Source organism: Poecile atricapillus, chromosome W (genome assembly GCF_030490865.1).
Source record: "Poecile atricapillus isolate bPoeAtr1 chromosome W, bPoeAtr1.hap1, whole genome shotgun sequence".
In the NCBI taxonomy this organism is placed as follows: Eukaryota; Metazoa; Chordata; class Aves; order Passeriformes; family Paridae; genus Poecile; species Poecile atricapillus.
Genome location: NC_081288.1, coordinates 52,680,681 through 52,700,718, shown reverse-complemented (window position 1 = coordinate 52,700,718; position 20,038 = coordinate 52,680,681). Strand labels below are relative to the sequence as shown.

General features: G+C 35.3%; 1 protein-coding gene across 3 annotated transcripts in view; it reads left to right on the top strand.

The window, feature by feature from the left end:
* Nucleotides 1-20,038, top strand: part of LOC131592170 (cortactin-binding protein 2-like) — a 76,218-nt gene that overhangs the window by 18,266 nt on the left and 37,914 nt on the right. For 2 of the 3 annotated variants that reach the window (XM_058863490.1, XM_058863489.1), the window contains exons 3-4: nucleotides 9,227-9,451; nucleotides 14,145-15,795. In XM_058863490.1, coding sequence (XP_058719473.1) covers nucleotides 9,227-9,451; nucleotides 14,145-15,795 — 1,876 coding nt within the window. Of the gene's footprint in view, nucleotides 1-9,226; nucleotides 9,452-14,144; nucleotides 15,796-20,038 lie in introns of those variants that run through there. The other variant, XM_058863491.1, reaches the window with a different exon arrangement.

The following is a 20,038-nucleotide window of genomic DNA, read 5'->3' as shown; positions in this document are numbered from 1 at the left end:
ATTTCTCCCTTGCACGCTGTTTTGATGTTGTTCTGACTGGTGGACAAGTCTTTCCACCTGCTGCTGTCACAGAGAGAGGCATCAGTCTTACAAGCTCTGGCTTCTAAGTGAAAACACTTAGCACTAGGTCTAAAGCCGGAGTTCCATTGTTATTAATGAATGAAAAATTTGAGAAAATAGAGCAACAGTGATTATAGTGAATTAGCACTGAAATAGCAAAGTAAAATTTTAGTTACATATTATGGAGATATAAGCTGTTACATGAAAATTATTTAATTGCTAATGCTAATGGTATCTGTAAAAGGAGTTATAGATGGAAAATTGCTTTAAAGTTTTAATATACAGCATAAAACTCAAAATGTAAAATCCAGTATTGTTTACTTTAAATTGTTTCTTTCTATCAATCAAAATAATTTTGTAATGTATTTTTTCATTCATCTTATTCACTACAGGTTGTATCAATAATTAAATTCTCCTTGGAGGTAATACATATTGCTATCACAATTTACCTTCCAGTGAATATTCCAGTGAAAAAAAATTTGAAAACATTTCTAAATCTGCCTCAAATAAATGTATAAGGGGAATAGAAGAGACTATTTTAGTTGAAAGGGATATGAACAATGATCCTCTGGTCCAGCTACCTGACCTACTTCAATGCAGACCAAAAGATAAAGTGTGTTTTCCAAGGGCATTATCTAAATGCCTCTCAGACACTGACAGGCTTGAGGCATCAATCACCTTTCTAGGAAGCCTGTTCCAGTGTTTGACCACCACCTTAGTAAAGAAATGCTTTCTAATGTCCAGTCTGATCCTCCCCCAGTGCAGCTTTGAACCATTCCTGTGTATCCTCTAACTGGATCCCAGGGAGAGAGAGTAGCTGCTTTGTCTCCCCTTCCCGGGAAGCCGTACAGAGCATTGAGGTCACCCTTCAGTCTCCTTTCTCCAAATGGGATAAGCCCAGAGACCTTGCCTTCCTCACACGCTGTTCCCTTGAGCCCTTTCCCCAGCTTCCTTGCCCTCCTCTGGATGCATTCACGCATCCTTCTTAAATTGCAGAGCCCAGAAGTGCACACAGAACTCACGGTGAGGCTGCTCCAAAGCTGAATAGAGTGGGATAATCACCCCTTTGCCCAGCTGCTGATGATGCTGTGTTTGATCAGCCCAGGCTGGGGTTTGCCCTCTTGGCTGCCCGGGCACACGCAGCCAACTCACACTGATCCTGCTGTCAGGCAGCCCCCTCAGATCCCTCTCTGCAGGGCTGCTCTGCAGCCACTCCTCTCCCAGTTTATACTTGTGCCTGGCATTGCTCCATCCCAGGTGCACAATCTGACATTTGGACTTGTTAAACTGCAATATTGCCCAGTGTTCCAAACTATCTAGATTTCTCTGCAAGGCCTCATGTCCTCAAGAGAGTCCACAGCATTTCCCAGTGTGGTATCATCAGGAGCCTTGCTAATGGCGCATTTGACTCCTGCATGCAGATCATTGATGAATATGTGGAAGAGAACTGTCCTTAGGACTGAGCCCTGAGCAATACCACCAATGACCATCACCAGCCCCATGCACTACAAGCCTTCAGCCAGTTTATCACTCAATGTACTCTGAATCTGCCCATTCCACAGAGTTCTGGAGAACTTGTCCAGAAGGATGCTGTGAGGGGCAGTATCAAAAGCCTTACTAAAATCCAGGAAAACTACATCCACTGCCTTCCCTTCATCCATGAGGTGGCTGACTTTCTACAGGATATTTAACTCCTTGGAGGAGTTCTTTACACAGAAGGATATTTAAACTGTTGGAACTATTTAAACAGCCCTTTCCCTTTGTGAACCCATGATGACCCTGCCTGATGATGGCATTGTAAAAAATTAGTTTGCATACTTTTTCATTAAAATACGTAAAGCTATGTAATAATTTGTCATGCAGTAATGTGGGATAGTATCTTAACTGAGACTGATAGCTTGAACATCTAAATGCTCAAATAGAAACACAGATTGATTTAGTAAAGGTTTTACTGTTGTGTCTTCGGTATGTTTCATTATTGAGCTAAAGAATCTTTTTTTAATGGCTAAGCCTGAAGGTTAAATTGCTCTATTTTGGTTAGAGATGAAGTCAGATTTCCTTCAGCACTTCAGAAGAATGGCTGACAGATTTCCATGCAAAGAATTATGAATTGATTTGCATGAATTTCAACTATAAATTTCAACATGCAAAAAAAGTCTAGATGACAAATGGTATTTAAAGTAACCAGAGAGCTCAAGTCTCTTCTATCAGCTGACACTCATTATCAGTATGAAAATCTGTATTATTTTCAGAAATAAATGTCTGGGCGGCTAGATAATCACAGCATCAAACAGTGATATTTCCTGACAAAATATTGGCCTATAATTTTCAAATGTTTAAGCACCAGACAACAAAGCTGTCATAAAATAGGTCTAATGTAATCTTTATATGGAACATCTATGTGGCTCTTTTCAATCGAAGGCACATGTTGTTTCATTACTTGACTGTTTCCTTCTTCCTCTAGAAACTTAGTGCAAGGCCAGAATTTCACCTTTTACATTGTGCGAAGTGAAGAATATTTTATATTCACTTCACTGTTTTTTTTCTTGTTGGGACTGATCTGTTAGTAACTGATCTTAGCCTTGTAATAACAGAATTTTTCTTTTATTAAAATCTACAACCTCAGAATAGTGAGTTTTCATTACTCTGGGGGAGAAAATTAATTATGAAGAATTGGAACCATATATCTGCTTGTCCTGTCTCTGTACCTCTTCCTTTCATGGGGGTTTTTGTCAAGTAACAGGGAGAAAAAGAAGGAGGTTGTGCTACTTATCAATATTGTGGTAATAGTAATCTGGTACCATTCATTGCATGATACTCTCCTTTTATAGTGTTGGACCTCTAAGAAAATTCAGGCTTGATCATTACCTTGGTTATATAATTCTGCTTCAGTACTTGTCAAGATTGTTTAAGTGTTACTTAAATGTTTGTCCTTCTATACACAGAGATTTGAATTAATTGTTTGGCATTTTGTGCTTTTATCAGATATCCTTCTTAGTTCTGAGAAAAGAAAATTATACAGCTTTTTTCAAAGCACTGTAATATTTGGGTACTTGCTTGAAACAGAAAATCTCTTAAGGATGCTGTGAATAGCCTTGTGAAACAACATACAGTCTTTTATTCAGAGCTGTCTTTTTACCTTGAAAAATGCTTTTTAAAAGCTTGGATTTAAAGCTGTGTGATTCTGAGAGACAGGGATACTTTGCAAATACAGATTTTTAAAAACGTTTTGTGGGTTATTGTGAATGAGACAATAATGCAGCTTTTGGATATTAGTTTCATGTTTGGGGTAACTTTTCTAGGAAAACTTTATATCTCATGCAGTTTACTGTACTGTAGCAAATTGCATTGATATATTTGCACGTGTTATGAATGTGATGTGATGGTTTTCCAAGATAGGTTTGAGTGGTTTTTATGAGTATGTGTCTCAAATTAAAAATTACTGAGTATGTTTTCTTTTTTTATTAGTACCTGTATCAAATGACTTGACTTCTTTCATGGTCCTGCTTAGTCATCTGTAAAGATCATGTCTTTATAGTACAGAACAATTATGTAGGTCTGTCAGAGCGTAATCAACCTGTATGCTGGTTTTGTTTAACTTGCTGATTGTATCCACCAACTTCTCAATTCTACTGTTTTCACTCTTTTTGAACTAGTGGCCTGTTAAAATTGTCAACCTTTTCCCATCAATTTCCATTTTTCTGTCATTAAAATGGACACACAAGTTTTTGTCTTATCATACTTGACATTTAACATAGACACTTTGAATGTATTGGTAAAGTATTTTTCATATAGTTTGGAGTTCATTAACATTTAACTCCCTTGTAGATTTTGCATGGGCATGTACTGTCACCGTGCTGAAGAAGGGAATTTAGACTGAAGTTAAAATTCTAAGGAGAAATTGAGCATCACATGTTCACTGACAGAAATCATACTGCAAGATACTATTTCCTCAGTCATTGATGTTTGCATTTCCATTTTTAGTTTTGCTATACAACTTTATATGGAAGTAGCATTTTACAGTACTTTGAAAACACTCATTTACATCTGCCTTAAAAAAAAAAGGGCAACCAAAAAAAAATAACAAAGCCCCCAAACTCAACTGTGTATGAAAATTGATAGCATTCTTTAAAGAATCATTCTTAACTTACTATAGTAAGGCATGATATCCTCCAGTCTGGTATTTTGCAGGTGTATCTGAAAGTACTGCTTTTATTATGAGTATATACTCATTGATAATTCTCTTTTGCTTGATTGAATAGCTACAACAAATCACTTTGAGAAACTATATAATCTCACTGAAGAAGATTTATAAATGTGTTCTTTTTCAGACATCTTCCTCTTTAAAAAAAAAATCAATTACCCTTTTAGTTTTATTTAGAATGAAGGGCTCACCCTCATCTTTAACATAATACATAAAATAAGCTTTTACTGCCTCCTCTTCTGTACTGGTTTGTTTTAGAAAACTTCTTACCACTCCCTAATTCATATGTCAGGAGAAAATACTAATATGAACCTGTCAACATCTGTTGAAACAATTATCGTAAATGTAGAAAAGGAAATTAATCAGAGCAACAAATGCTCTTGAAAGGAAGGAAATTTTGTTTAAGAGTTCTGGGGCAGCTTTAATTCAGTTCCGTTGTTCCCCAGCAGTGTAGGACATGCAGTCCTATTTTTGATGTTTATCATCGGTTTCTGCATGGAAGATTTAGACCTGCTGAACTCTCTTAACTTGGCAGATAAATGAAGAGGAAACTCTGAGATACATTGGGGGGAAAATACAATATTAAGCTTAAAAGCTCTATTGCTTATGTGTATTATGTTGCTAATTATGAAAACTTATTTCAACAAATGTATGCCACTAGTATCAACATAAATAAATTAATAATAGAAACTAATAATATAGCTTATATTATTAATTTTTTGGTTTTCATTATTTGGCTTATTTCTTACATACATTAATTGGTCGTATTTCTTTTTCCTAGCTTTATGCTTTTAGCTGTAAGTCCACAGTAAGAGGTATAATATTTGAAGACCTCCTTGCCCCCTTACGTTCTTGTTTCAATAACAGAGGGAAAAGTCTAATTAGACTACATAATTCTCAGTTTGGTTGCTGAAAATGAATTTTTGTTTTCTTCTGAAGTGGAATGCAAGAAACAAATTGTTGCAGACAGTTCTTATACTGGATTTGCAGCTTTACCCACAGGCCGCTCTCCAGATATCCTCATTCCTTTTGTTCCTCTCCCTGCACACCCCACTGCCCATCTTCATCTGCCAGTTGATAAATGGGGTCAGTGACTGTAAAATGCTCAGCTTAAGAAGTGAAAATTTCCATGAGGTAGCTTGCAGATAACTTGAAGTAACTTGAAAAAGGTTGGCGTAGGATGAATGACATGTCTTGCTCTATGTGGTAGGAGAACAGGCTCCCTGAGAGAGTCATAAAAGAAGCAGTTTATCTTAACAGCCTGATCTTCAGATTCTTGTTAGCTACAGACTTAGTAGAGAAAACTTGAGAATAAACTTTCCCCCTGTATTGTATAGCTGCATAATCCCTAGGGGTTGTTTAATAATGATTTTTTATTTTTGAAAATATCCCAGACTAAAAGTTCTGTTCCCCTGGTCATAGAAAGTATTGTTATTATCCAAAATGAGACATAAGACTTATTCTACCAATATTTGATTTTTTTTCCTTCCTCTGAAAACTCATTTATGTCATTTGTTACTTTACAAGATTACCAGCATCTATAAGCTAAAAAAACAAAAAAAAAACCAAAACAAAAAAACAACAAAACACAAGACAATCCTAGAATAAATCTCTAATTATGCAGTAATGTAGGTGTAAAGGCACCTTGAGAGATCGTTCAGTCCAATCTTCTTAAAGCAGGACTAAAGTCAAACATAGATTGAGTTGCAGTTAGCTTTATCCAGTGTATCTTGGGAAATCATCCAATGATAGAAGTTGCCTGTTTTCCCTGGGCAGCATGTTCTGGTGCTTATCTGCTCTCAGTGAAAAGAATTTGGTCCAACTCAGATTTCCCTCATTAGATCGTGGGACAAGCGCTACTTGTTCTGTCAGCCGGCAGACCTTAAGCACCTCTCTCCCTGATTATCTGTTTCACACTGAAAAGTCCTACTTCTACTTAGCTCTTACTTGAAGAGAACCTGTGTTGTATATTTTAATCATTTTTTAAATGATCAAAATGAAAACATTGAAGGTATTTTTCAGATCTATTTTTTTGGTAGTCCATGCTTGATCTAACATAATGTTACAGATCAGCCATAAAAAACTTTAGTTTTTTAAGTAGTAGCTTCATTTTAGTCTCCTTTGTTTTGGGTCTTGTGTAAGCATTTAAAAGTGCTGTATAAATTTGATGTACTTACTGGCTGAATTAAAAAGCTGTTGTAAGTAAGTTAAAACTTTTGCTCTATTGCCATAGTGACTTTCATGCATTAACTGTTTAAAGGGTTTTTGTCTTGATTTGTGTGTGCCTACTGTCACTTTTCATTAGCAGTTACCTGTTGGAGGGTTTAGCTTAACTCTTAAGTCATGATTTTGTATACCATTGACATTGCCTGAAAAAGGTATAATTTCCCATGGACATATTTTCATACTTATAAATACTTCTAATCTCACTCCTTCCATTAAAAGGAATTGCTGAGCAAATAAGTATGTGCAGAAGACTAAAGCTGATGGTTTATAAATTCATGTTGCACCTTTCACAGTACAGTAGTCCTCATGACCTCCTACAGTGGGTGCATATTCTGTTTTTGAAAATGTTGTGTTTGAAAAGTAATTCAGTTAATTATTTACAAATAAGTAGTTTAAATGTTATTTTCTCTATATGTTGCTTTGCAATTGAAATTATATATGAGACACTGCTAATGGTGCTTTAACACAACCACACAAGTTACGCAAGACACCCTTTTAAAGGATAATGACTTTAGACTGTATGTTCCACAGATAATGACTGCCATAAAATGTCATTACTACTAACTCTTATGACTTGAAATTCAATCAAGAAAGACAATATAAGAGAAAAAATCGCAGATTCTAACATTTCTGTTTCTCCCATCTGGTGTACTTTAGTGAATTGTAAAGTGACAGAAGTATTATTTAGAGGCTGGAGGAATCCTGTAAAAAACCTCAATCCTAGTTTGTCTTTCTGTCACTTTGTGCCTAAGTTTTGGGAAAATACTCATCATCTCCCTTCTACCAAGTTTCTGCTTTGTCTTTTATTCTGGTACCTTTTTAAATAATGTGTTTTCATCCCATGAAATCATCCAATGATTGTATTTTATATTTATAGTCCTTGTATAAAGACACTAAAGCATTTGTTTTATTATTTTAAATTTAGTTCCCCTTTGAGTTGAAAGCATCTTTAGATGACTTTGCTGTCAGTTTGAGACTTGCCAGTCTGTCTTCCCCTCTGCTTGAGGTTTTGCAGTTATGGCTTCAGCCAGTCATCCTGAACCATGTGCTGTTTCAGACCTATTGGTTTTTCCACAGTGTTTACCTTCCACATTTTCCTATAGCCACTTTAATTCTGGTTTTGATTTTCATTCAGATGGAGCTCATCCCTACTTTATAGTATCATCCTTGTCATGGTTAATGAATCTGAACCCTTGGTCGTCCTACTATTTTGCAGGTTCACACTTACTGTCTTTTTGCCCTGCTCTATTAATTGCTGAGCATGTTAGAAAACATTTCAAAGAATATAGTCAAATTACGTGCATTTAGTATGTGCCAAGAGGACAGCTGGTTGTGGGTCATAGAAAAAAATGGAAAATGCACATTATTTCACTCGTTGGCAGTCTGTTTCCATAAAGGTACAGGTGATTGCCTTTGTCTCTAAGGTCAGTTAATCATCTTGGCTTTTTCTTTGGATTTAGCAATGAGGGCTCTTGGCAGTGGTCTTTTTATACTTATAGCAGACCTGCCGCATCTGTTTTTTTCTTTTACTTTGATGTCTCATTTTGTATAAACTAAGTGGCTTTTAAGTTGTTGTTGTTTATATATGGACTGTGCATCACTCTCTATGTAAATTCTTAACCTGCTTGGATTTATGATCTTGCTCGGCTGATTAGCAATTTAATCCATTTATGGTAAAGCTTTTGGTTTTGACGGTTTCCTTTCCATGAAGGTTGAATTTCTAAGCAACATTCTGTCCTGTAACTTCCTCTTATAAAAACAAAAATTATAAATACAGCACCTCCTCCCAGTCTTGTAATAGTATCTTTGGAAGTAGCTGTTTTATTTTATAAGTTATAAATTAAGGAATTAAATTATTAGACTAATTAGGTATTACTTGTAATACACTTAGTAAAAAATAACTAGTTCTATCTATTATTTTTATCTCTTCAACTAGTCACTACCTGATTTTGTAAGCCAAACTAGACTTTAGATCTGAGTAACTCTCAGCTTTTTCTGAAGTTATGTTCTAAAGACCTGGTATTTTTAATAAAGGTTTTAAATTTCTGTATATACTATCACATTGAAAAACAATCTAGAAGTATTTCACACATCAGAATACGTAGGTACACTTGTTTCTTTTTTTCCAGACAAATTCTCATTTACGACATTTCAAGTTTGTCTACAATGTATAGAAAAAAGTTGGGCATTAACTACGGTGTGTAATTTGTAGTTAGTCTTTGAGAATTTTCTTCTAACATAGTTCTTATGTTCTTCTTTGTTTTCTCATGCCCTGAAATATATGTTACCATTCATGAACTTTTCATATGTTAAAATTTTAGCTTCAAGCTTTCCAAATGATGTGCTAACCCACTGGGTAAAAGTTTGGTCTCTTTCACCTCTTTTATATCTCAGAACTGGTTTCTTCTTCCCTTTTTATTTTTTGCTTATTCTTCAAAACAGAATTTGGACCAAGTTGCAGAGAAATTATTTTCTCTGTTTTTGGATTATTTCTCTTTCTTGACAGTGTTTCTCTGCACTGTGGGTGTTTCTCTGATTTTTTGAAGCTTATTTTTCTTTTAGAGGTTGTTGTAAGTGAATACCTAAAGAAAATATTTTTAAACCTTAAATGACGTGTACTGCTTTCCCTGTAGTCTGTTTCCTCTATGTGTAAATGTACTTCAGAGAATGCATTTAGTTTTATTTCTCTGCTTTTAATTTGTTTTGGGTTTTTTTTTGGTTTTTTTTTCCTGTTAGGCTCGGCGCAAGGAAGTTTTTATCCAGGAGCGATATGGAAGATTTAATCTGAGTGACCCATTTCTGGCTCTTCAGAGAGACTTTGAGGCAGGTGCTGGTGATAAAGAAAAGAAGCCAATATGCATGAACCCCCTGTCCATTTTAGAAGCTGTTATGGCTCACTGCAGGAAAATGCAAGAAAGAATGTCAGCTCAGTTGGCTGCTGCTGAAAACAGACAAAAGAAGGTATCCTGCTATTGACTTTTTCCTTTTCCCTCTCCTGATTTGTTCTTTCATGTAATTTTTTTCATTTGCATTTTTGTCTTGATTAACATTATGAGTTAAAATGTTGACACTTAATTTTCATATAGGGTGAGGTGCTGGTTTTCTGGTGACATTTTGAATGCACACTTCATTTGTTCTGTGATTTAGCTCTATTTATGGAAAAAAATCTGTATAACTGGTACAAGTTGATACAGTAGATATATAAGTAGACAGCTCAGTGTGAACGTAGATAGCATCATCACAATATATTTTTAAACCGATACCATTGGAGCCTTGAGGAGCTATTGTTATTTTCATTCTAACCTGAATAAAATAAATAATTTATTTTCATTTTATGTTAGGTGGCTCTACTTCATAAATCAGTAAAAGTGTTTTATAACTCTAAAAGTACTTTTTTTTATATTTAGAACATTTTCTGTAAAAAGAAAATCGTTTAGGGACAATAACGTTGCAAAACAAAATGCCAGATTGAAGATAAAACAATGTCATTTTGAAATTGAATGATTGGTTGGTGGCATGTATTTCAGTAATATGTAAGGCATACGTGTCTAAAACATAGCTAAATAGGAGTATGCTGGGGAGGGTTTTCTGAGAGGAAAGAGGGGAAACAGTCATATAAAGGACTAATCTAGACAAGGTATTTTTGAATAAATAGGAAAAAATGCTCTGTGTGTTTATCTTCACTGGGTATAAGATGGATCGAATGTCTTCTGCTGGGATACAGCTTTATGGTGACAGTTTTACATTGACATGAAAACCCTCAAGCAAACAGGCTAAGACAATTGATATAACAATGATTTTGGTAATGATTTCTCTTTGGGAAAAAACATGCATGTGAAAGTGCTGGAAGTTGCTGGAAATATGGTTAGATTAAAAAAAAAAATATATTACTAGACTATGTATGATATGTAAGTCTTCAAGCAGTTCAATGTGGAGTGAACTATTACTGGTACATACCTCACACTCCTTTCTGAGAACTCTTAAGAATTAATTTTCTATCTCATAAGCTTTTTCAGTAAAGAGAAAAATAGGAAAGGGCAAGCAAACTTACTTTTTGTGACTGTAAAAGGATATTGGGAGAAAGCCTGACACATCTGCCAGGACAGTTGAACTAGTTTCTTGTTTCAGTGCAAGGCCACAGGTCTCTTCTTGTACCTAAATTCTTCATCTATCTCTGTTTTTCATTATATGCACAGATAAAGGCACCCAAGGTGGGCTCATATGTTAAGAATATGTCAGTATATTAATATGTAAATTCAAATTTTGCCATTTTTTGGTCTTTTTTTAAAAAAGTCTATATCTGTAAGTCTGTACAGAACAGACTTCCTAGGATACATGAGCCTTTTTTTCTTTAAATCTTAATTTTAAGGATTTGAAAACAGACTGCATGTTGTTGAGCAGCTGTGTGCATGACTCTCTACTGAATTACATCTTCCCCTTTTAAGCTCCATTAGAAACGCTATTTGTACAAGACACTCTTAAACTCCTTGGGTTTGGCAAGAGATGTATCTCTCAACCATCTCCATTCATTCACAAACCATTCATTCAGTGTTTTACCTTCCCTTCATTCCACATTTTTCTGTCTGTTCTTCATCTCTCAAATCCTTCTGTTGAAGAGGGTAGTAGAGATGTTTAGAGGGACTTTGAAAAATGATCAACAAGGTAGGGTGGCACAGTGTAAAAAAAAAAAAAATCAGCCTAGACAAATGCAACCTAAATACAAGCCAGCTGCACCCCCTCCCTCCAAGAGTGGTTCCTCCTTCTCTAAATGTCTGATGCCTCTATCTTGGTGTTTGAAATTGCTTCACTGTCCCACTATAAATAATGGAGTCTGTATACAGCTGTGTTTATTTTCTCTGGGTATTACTGAACTTTAAACAGACCCAGAGTGAACTCTTATTCCAGGGGGGACATAATATCTGTGAATATAATCATCTCAAAAGTATTTTATTAATAAAATTTTGATTTGATCACAAAAGACAAATATACTAGCATGTAGAAAAATCAAGGAGGTGCACAAAGGACTGTAAGTCATACACTTACCATACAGAAACATTTAATTCTCAGATGTCATCTGCTTTTTGTTAATTATCCATCCTCTTCCATCTCTCTGGATGCTTTTCTTGGAGCTGCTGTGAAAATTAATTTTGAGTTTTCCTGGGAACACAAAACAGATCATCAAAATGACAGTTCTTGATTTGTTGAGAGCTTGCAGAGGAGTCAGTTTTGGGATGCATGCTCAAAGAAAGGCAGGCGTGGGTTGGAAAGGGCCTGTTGGTGTAATTTATTCTAACCTTTTGCTTAAAGCAGATTATCATCATCAGTACATCTGGTCATCTGTGAATTTGTCTTGCTTAGTCATGAAAACCCCCAAGAATGGAAATACTGTATCTTTTCTGCACTGGTAAAGTGCACCACTTTTACCTTGTAAAGAATTTACTCACCTTGTAAAGAACTTTTCTCTGAGACTGAGCCTCTCAAAGGGCAAGTTTTCTTTTCCGTAAACTTTTATTATGGAGCCTCACCTGCCATTACCAAGATGAATTTGACTCTTGTCATCACTGTAAGGGCCCTTCAAAAGAATGTTGCTCTTAGATTATCTCTCTATTTTTCACTAAACTATGCAAGCCAAACTTCCTCAACATTTTCTTACAAGGCATGCTCTCACCTTTGAAAGGCCTTTGCTGGTCAATTGTTTATGGGACACTATATTTTTTTCTCAGTATCCTTTTTTATCCCTTTTCAAATCCTTCTTGGACTCATTTACAGATGTTTATATTACTGATATGATACAGTGTACGTATATAGTACATTTTGCAAAAATCAGGTTCTAGTTAGCTTATAAACTCATAAATAATTGCAGTTAGTTCCAAATCTGTCATCTAAAGGAAAAAAATACCATGTAAATATTCAGAGGTTTTTCCTATTCAAGATGATGCAGCCAAAAGAACAAGAGGGAGAGAGACATACATAGGAGACAATGTAAAATGAGAAAATAATGCTGCTTTTGTATATTCAAATCAAATAGAGGATTTACATTTATATTAGGGAGCCTTCATTTAGATGCGGTGCTTACAAATAAGGTACTATAATAGTATGGTAAGCTGATTTCATGCTAGTTAAATACTAAAATCTGTTTGTAATTATTTGGAAGTAATATCATTTCACAACGCTTGATTTATAAAACAAGAACCTCATCTGAAAAAAAAAAAGCAGAATAATAAAGTATAGAAAGTTTTGACGAAAAATATTTCCACTATAATCTTAAACATCTCCAAGCTTTAGAAATTGTATACATTTCTCATGATTTTTGTACCTATTTTAACAAAGAAAAGAAACTGTTGGATGCTCCACTTGTTTTGAAATTCTAGTGAAGCATGCAAATGCTGTTGAATCCTTTGAAAAAGCAATGAAATAATTGAGAAAAAAATTAGGGTTTTTTTCACTTGTAAGCTATGATTGTGACCATTCCTAAATACAATGTCAGTATAATATTTTGTTAATTTAATTTGAAGCTGTACTTCCATTAACAGGCCTGAAGAGATGTTGCTGCTGATACAGTTTGCTTAGCAATGACTGATAATGCCATACCTTATTTTTCATATGTCTAGCACTGGTTTTGGGGATCTGAGCAGCCTGATCTAATGGAACGTGTGCCTACCCATGGCAGTGGGGTTGGAACTTCAAAGTCCCCTTCCAACCTAAACCATTCTATGAGTCTGTGATACTGTTTTTAAGAAAGGGTGGGTATGGTTTTTGTGAAAGGCATTGTGCAGAGTGGCAACCCCCAGGCTGACAAGCTCTAAAACCCCAGTGCAGCCCATATACTGCTAAACAGGCTTTGAAGTATTTGAATCTGAGATGATATTTAAAATGTAGGTATTATTTTCCACAATGATTTCTTCCTCATAAATGTTTTATAAAATGGTGCATTACCATATTTTTGTATTGATTTTCTAGAAGAGGGTCTGTGAATAAAAGTGTAAACAGTAGGCAAAATGAAGAGGCAATGGCTATATGAATAAGGGGGAAAATGATTCTTATCCATTATCTGCATTTTAGTAATAGTTCTTTGATTCCAGCTTATACATCACTGATGTCAATGAGACTTCTCACTATTAGTAAGTACAGGAAAATATTTGTGCCTCTGCCAAAAAATTGTCTAATTCATAAACGTTAAAACAAGATACAGGATATGTGCATGATGGACTTAAATTCCTTCAGTTGGAAGAAGAGATAAAACCTAACCCCTTCATTTCTGTCCTCAAAGATTTTTTGCAAAGCTCATCTCTTAGTTGTGTTTGGTTCCTTTACTGAGATGACTTTATGTTATGTCTTATGTCAAATTTTTGGAGAACAGATAGCTCCATCACTCAGGAATCACAAGCATTTAACATCCACTTTGGGGAATCTCTCTTTTGTCTATGGAGGAAATGAAAAGAGTTTGCTTCATTTCTAAATTGCTTTACTGAGATGGCTCTGTCTTTCTTTTGCTTGTGTAAGGTTATATGCACTTGTGTTAGATATCACAAATCACCTTCCTGGGTTCATTTTAGTCATGCTCTCAAAGATTAAAATATCAGTGTCAGGTTAATACTAGGTTATTGTGAAATGAAAATGGTTAATGAGAATTATTTTTTGTGTTTTCTTATAGTTGGAAATGGAAAAATCTCAGTTACAGAGTCTTGAACTGGAGCACAAAAAGCTATCTGCTCGCCTTGAAGAAGAACGTGGAAAGAATAAGCATGTAGTATTGATGCTAGTGAAAGAGTGTAAGCAGTTGTCTGGCAGAATTGTAGAAGAAGCCCAGAAACTGGAAGAAGTGATGTCAAAATTTGAAGAGGAAAAGAAAAAGGCTACTGAATTGGAGGAGTCTCTTGCAGCTGAAAAACAAAGGAGTACACAAATGGAAGCTCAAATGGAAAAGCAGCTGTCTGAGTTGGACACAGAGAGAGAGCAGTTGCGTGCCAAACTTCACAAAGAGGAAACACACACCAGTGACCTCAGAGAAGAAAGAGATAAAATGATCAAAATGATTGAGCAATTAAAAAAAGAGAACGAAAGTAAAGCCAATCTTTCTCAGAAGAAAAGCGATAGGAGTTTTGTTTCTGTTTCAGTTGAAACAGAAGAGTCAAGTTCAAGAGCTGTTGCTTGTCAAACAGAGACTGTAATGATGGACAGTAGCATAGAAAATGCTAAGAAGTTGCCTTTGACTGTCTCTATAAAGCCTTCTACAGTGAGCCCACTAGTGTCTGGCAATTCAAAAATGAATGTGTGTGCCAATGCAGCATTTGTGAAGCCTGTCTTTGATAGGCAGTCTTCATCTAGTGAACTTGTCCCTCCTATGACTCCTGTTCTTGCACAGAATCAAAACAGAATTGAGGAAAATGGACCAAGTACAGGCTCATCCCCTGATTTATCAAGTAGCACTTCCCCTTTTTCAAATAGTAATACCCTTTGCACCCCCACCACACCAACTGCCACAGCTCAGAATTCCTCGCTGTCTTCATCTATACACAGTTTGCCTTCACCATCTGCCAACACTACTGGCCATCCAGGCCTAAATCCACGAGTCCAAGCAGCTAGATTTAGATTTCAGGCAAATACAAATGATCAAGACCAAAATGGAAACACAACCCAAAGCCCTCCCTCAAGGGATGTATCCCCTACTAGTCGTGACAACCTTGCTGCCAAACAGGCAGCTCGGAATACTGTTACCCAAGTTCTTTCAAGATTCACAGGCCCTCAGAGTAGCGCTCCTACGCGGCCAGGGACATCTCATTCAGGGGAAGCTGGCACTTGCCCCCCAGTTGGTAGAATGACTTTAAAGACTCCAAGTGTATCAAGAATTGACAGAGGAAACCCTCCACCTATTCCTCCTAAAAAACCAGGGCTTTCACAAGCTCCTTCTCCACCACACCCACAGCTTAAAGTTTTAATGGATAGTAATCGGTCCCCAAATACGAGTGCAAAAACTGACAACAAAACCATGACCTCACCTCTTTCAAGTTCACCACAAGGAATCAGGGTAATAAATGAGGAAATTATTTCTAAGTCCTCACCTCAGCTGCCACCAAAACCTGCTATAGATTTATCTGTGGCACCTGCAGGCTGTGCCATACCAGCCATAGCCTCATCTCAGGTGGGTGCCTGGCCTTCCCACTTTCCTGGACTGAACCAACCTGCATGTTCAGAAAATTCCTTTGTCATTCCCACCACCATTGCCTGTAGCTCCTCCATAAACCCTGTTAGTGCTTCATCCTGTAGACCATGTGATTCAGACAGCCTCCTGGTAACAGCATCAGGTAAAGGGATTGATATGCTACAAACTGTCTCCCTCAAAAATAATGTTTTGGTTTTCTTATATGTCTTGTTTGCTTTATTTATCTTGTAACATTCTCTTTCTTACCTTCTAAAAGCTAACATTTTTGTTTATATTTTTCCCACATTCCAGGGGTATGGGAATTCTTTCGCTGATTTAGAAATGTTATAAATAAGTTTGCTTCCTCAAGAAGTCACCATATTGATAGCTTTTTTTAAAGATAAAGAGGACTATTGTTTAAAGTAAGTGAGCTGCAGATTAGAGTATATTTAAAAAATCCTTTATTTTTTTAAATTTATTTTTGGTTAATGGTAGTATTTTGGACTTCAGATTGCTTTCTCAGTCTGGAATGATGTTTTGAATATTACCTTTCCAGGAGATCTTCTATGGAATATGTATTTCGATGCTGTGTGAATCTTTTAAAGAATAGGGCATAGCTGGGATTATGGTATTCTGCTGTGCAGTAGGTAATTGCACATTAAGACATGTAATTGCCTGTATAACAGTGCAGTTTCCTATATGCCCATAGAATATCTTTCATTTTTATTTCGGTTTTTCTATAGGTTTTTTTTTGGTTGTAGGCTTTGTTAATACTCATGTATAGCATCTCACAGCTTTACTTCAACAGATAGAGGCACAAATTTACTGTTGGAAAGTTAAAATCTAACTGTTGATAATTTTAAGTCTGGAGTGAATGTGTGTATCTGCTACTCATTTTGTGTTTTGGTGGGAACTTACTGGTGTGTCTAATGTGCCACCAGCTTCTGGGAATCTTCTTGATGGCATTAAAGTGAACAAAGACAATACTAGTCTACGTTTCAGTAAATTGTAGATCTCCTATAAAACTTTTTATCAACATTTCCCTGCTGGGACCAGTAGCACTAGAACATTAGGTAAAAGCTCCTCTTTAGCTTGACTTGCAGTGAAAAAAAAAGGAACAATTATATCCAGAACACACAGTTATGGAGCACTTTAGACCTTCATCAGCATTGATAAATGTTTGAATTGTTTCAAACTTTGAACAGTTAATTCGGTTATATTCAGTATACTGCAGTCCCTCAGAACTCTAGTCCCTGCATCATCATCTGTAGGGCACAAAAGCCCTGCACAGCCAATCTGCTGCCAACACATAACCAGCCACTTTCTCTTGGTTGCTGCACCACTAGCTAATAACTGAGTTGAACTCAAGTACCAGGCCTGGGGAAGTCATTCCAAAAACTGTGTGTGGTAAAATTGAGTGTGTATATATAGGAGATTCCAGGTTTCCTATTATTAACCAATTTTTATTCTCATTCCAATTCACTGAAGACTTTCTACGTGTATCAGTAGTCATGCTTTTAACATTTGGTTATTTCACCATACTGTCAGAATCATCTCTCCTTTCTGAACTGTGCCATAAAAGGATGAGCTCAGAAATCTTATCCTTCTGTTTGTCTACTGCTCCTCAGAGCCAACAGAATTGGGATTTGATGACTGCCTATTAGTTTGCTGTTTTTCATATGGATATCCTGAATTTTCATCTTAAATTCGTTTCCAAGATGAGTCTGGTTGCCATGTCAGATAGATTATTAGTCTCCCAGTATTTCAAGTATTTTTCAAACTTAATTTGCCTTCAAGTGCTATTATGCTCCATAACAGAATTTAAAAATTCTTTAAAAAAAAAAAAATCTCAAATTTTATGAGCAAAAAATAAATTACTGGAAAAGTAACCTTCAAAGTGAATCGTTTTTGTAAGCGAGAGATTATCTTCCACAAACCCTATCAGCATTACTTTGGTGTATGTAACAGTATTGATATATACATTTATGTATGATTCTGATATTTGGTAATAATTTAAGATGGTTATTGATTGTTCTTTAGAAGAATAAATCTCATGCCTTAAAAATTAAATTACCAGTGCTTTTCTTTATAACTCATGTATTGTTTTTTATTTAGTTGGTTCTTTGAGGTATTAAATTTTTCCTTAGGAGAACAATAGTTCTTTTAATTTCACTTTATTTCATCCAAATATTTAATAAGTGTTTCTTATGAAATGTGTGACCATTCTCAGAGAAAGTTCTCAAAGAGAGGACTTTTTGTCAAAAATTGTTAGATTTTTTTGATTTTTAAGATTGCTTTCTTTCTCTAACTCCCTTAAGTTTTTTTGAAGAGGCATGGAAATATTTGTTGATTTAAGTCCATTGTAATCCTCGCTCTGAACATTTGATCTTAGTACTTTGTAAGTGACACTGTTTTTTTGGGAATATTTGCAACTTCAGGTGGGAAATATATCCCATGACCTAAAGTTTGCTAAGAAATATTGCTTAAACTCTACTTAGCTGTATGCTATTTTGTTTTAATATTGAGATGTTATTTTAGTATCTTCTTTACTGTCTACATACAGGCTCAAAGAACCTTAATAACTTCATAACTTAATAACTGTAATATTTGCATAAATATTCAGGAGGTTCTTTGTGTTTTACCCAAAATAATGCTTATATTTTATTGCACTTATTCTTCAATCTCTTTATGTTTTTAAGGGAATTTAATCTATATTGGCCAAGTGTTCTACCAAACTGCAGAACTAAATAAATTTAGAGCAACAGATATTATGCAAGTATGGAAAACATTTCCTTCAAAATTTTCAAAAATTAAAAAAAACCAAAAAACCCAGATTTTATAAATATATATGGCAATAGAAAGATAACCCAAATTTAATAACACTGGCTTTGTTACGCCAATGTCAGTAATACCTGAATTCGTGTGATTTTATTCCCTTTATTCAGCTTCTTTTTTAAGTATGACTTTTTTTGAGGTGGGAAATATCTAACAAACTACAAATACTGCTGAGACCTCCTTCCCATATCTGCATTTTCATGTCCTCTAGGCATGGAATCAGTTAGTTTTATTAATGGTCTGGTTAATTTTTATATGTTTTATTTACTTTTTTTTCAGAAAATGTTTAGAATTTCAATTTTACATTCAATTAAAGCAGAGTATGGTTAAATCTGTTTCACATTTTATTGTATTGTAAGTAGTGAGCTTCAGTCAGAATTTTTTTATCTTTTTAACAACAGTGGCAAACAATTTTAACATATTAAAGGACATTAACAGAATCTTTCATTTTTAGATTTTTTTTGTTTGTCCATAAATTCATGCTTCTTTCTTCTAATGGTGGAGTCAAAAGAGTCAATAATAACCTAATCACTAAAGTATTATATTTATTAATTTTAAAAGATTTTCCTAGTTAGATCAGCTTTCTTTAGGAACATATCAAGAGTCTGATTTTCAGTAAGGTGGTGTCTTGGTTCTAAGAAGAGGAACTGTTAAGAGCAAACTTAAAATGGGAGCTCTGATCCTGTCATTTATGCATTCTGCTAAAGTAATGTGATCGTATCTTCTTTTAGAGACGGGTTGTTGTACCACATATTGTTCTTTTCATCCCTGGTAGGAAAAGACATGGGCTTTCATCATTAACATTAAGCAGACTGCACATGGAGACATTACAGTGAACATTTATGGCCTGATTCAAAATCTGTGGCAGTGTTTTCATTAACTTCAGCAGCCTTTGAATCAGTGCCAAAATGCTTCTGCTGTTTGGATTTCTACAGTTCAATGACTGTAAGATTTCAAAATGGAAACAAATGTAGGCGTTTGGATTATCATACCCCTGGGATTTCTGCTTTCACTTTCTTCTTACTTTTGTGCTTTCTATGTCACTCTTCAATGAAATGTATTTTTTTATTTTGCTCATTCCTCTAATGATTGATTTATTCTGTCTTTACAATTGGCTTTGAAGATAAAAGTGTGTGTGGCAGGGGGTGAAGGACTGATCTAGGCTCTGAAATTAACCATCTCATATTCTGAAGCTGATGCCAGAAGCTGTTTTTGTCTGTCCCTCTGCCCTCCATCATTGCATGCCCTACAAGCTTTCACAGATGCTTCACATTTCCCAACTTTTTGCATCTGTAATGGTGTCCCTTATTTATTGGTATCTTCTAATGTTGATGCATTTTGTTGATGACAAATTGAATTTTATTATACTGCTTCACATTGATAATAGAATGTAAAGTTATATTTGTGTCATTGCTTATTTTTGTATCTTTATCAGTAGAAGGTTTTCATTTAATGGTAACCTAGTATAATGAATTTCATCACTGAATTGCAACAATATATTTTTCTTTCCAGGGAGCTGAAATGAAAATTAGGATGTGACATTAAAAATTTTCTTTCATTTTGGCCTTTCT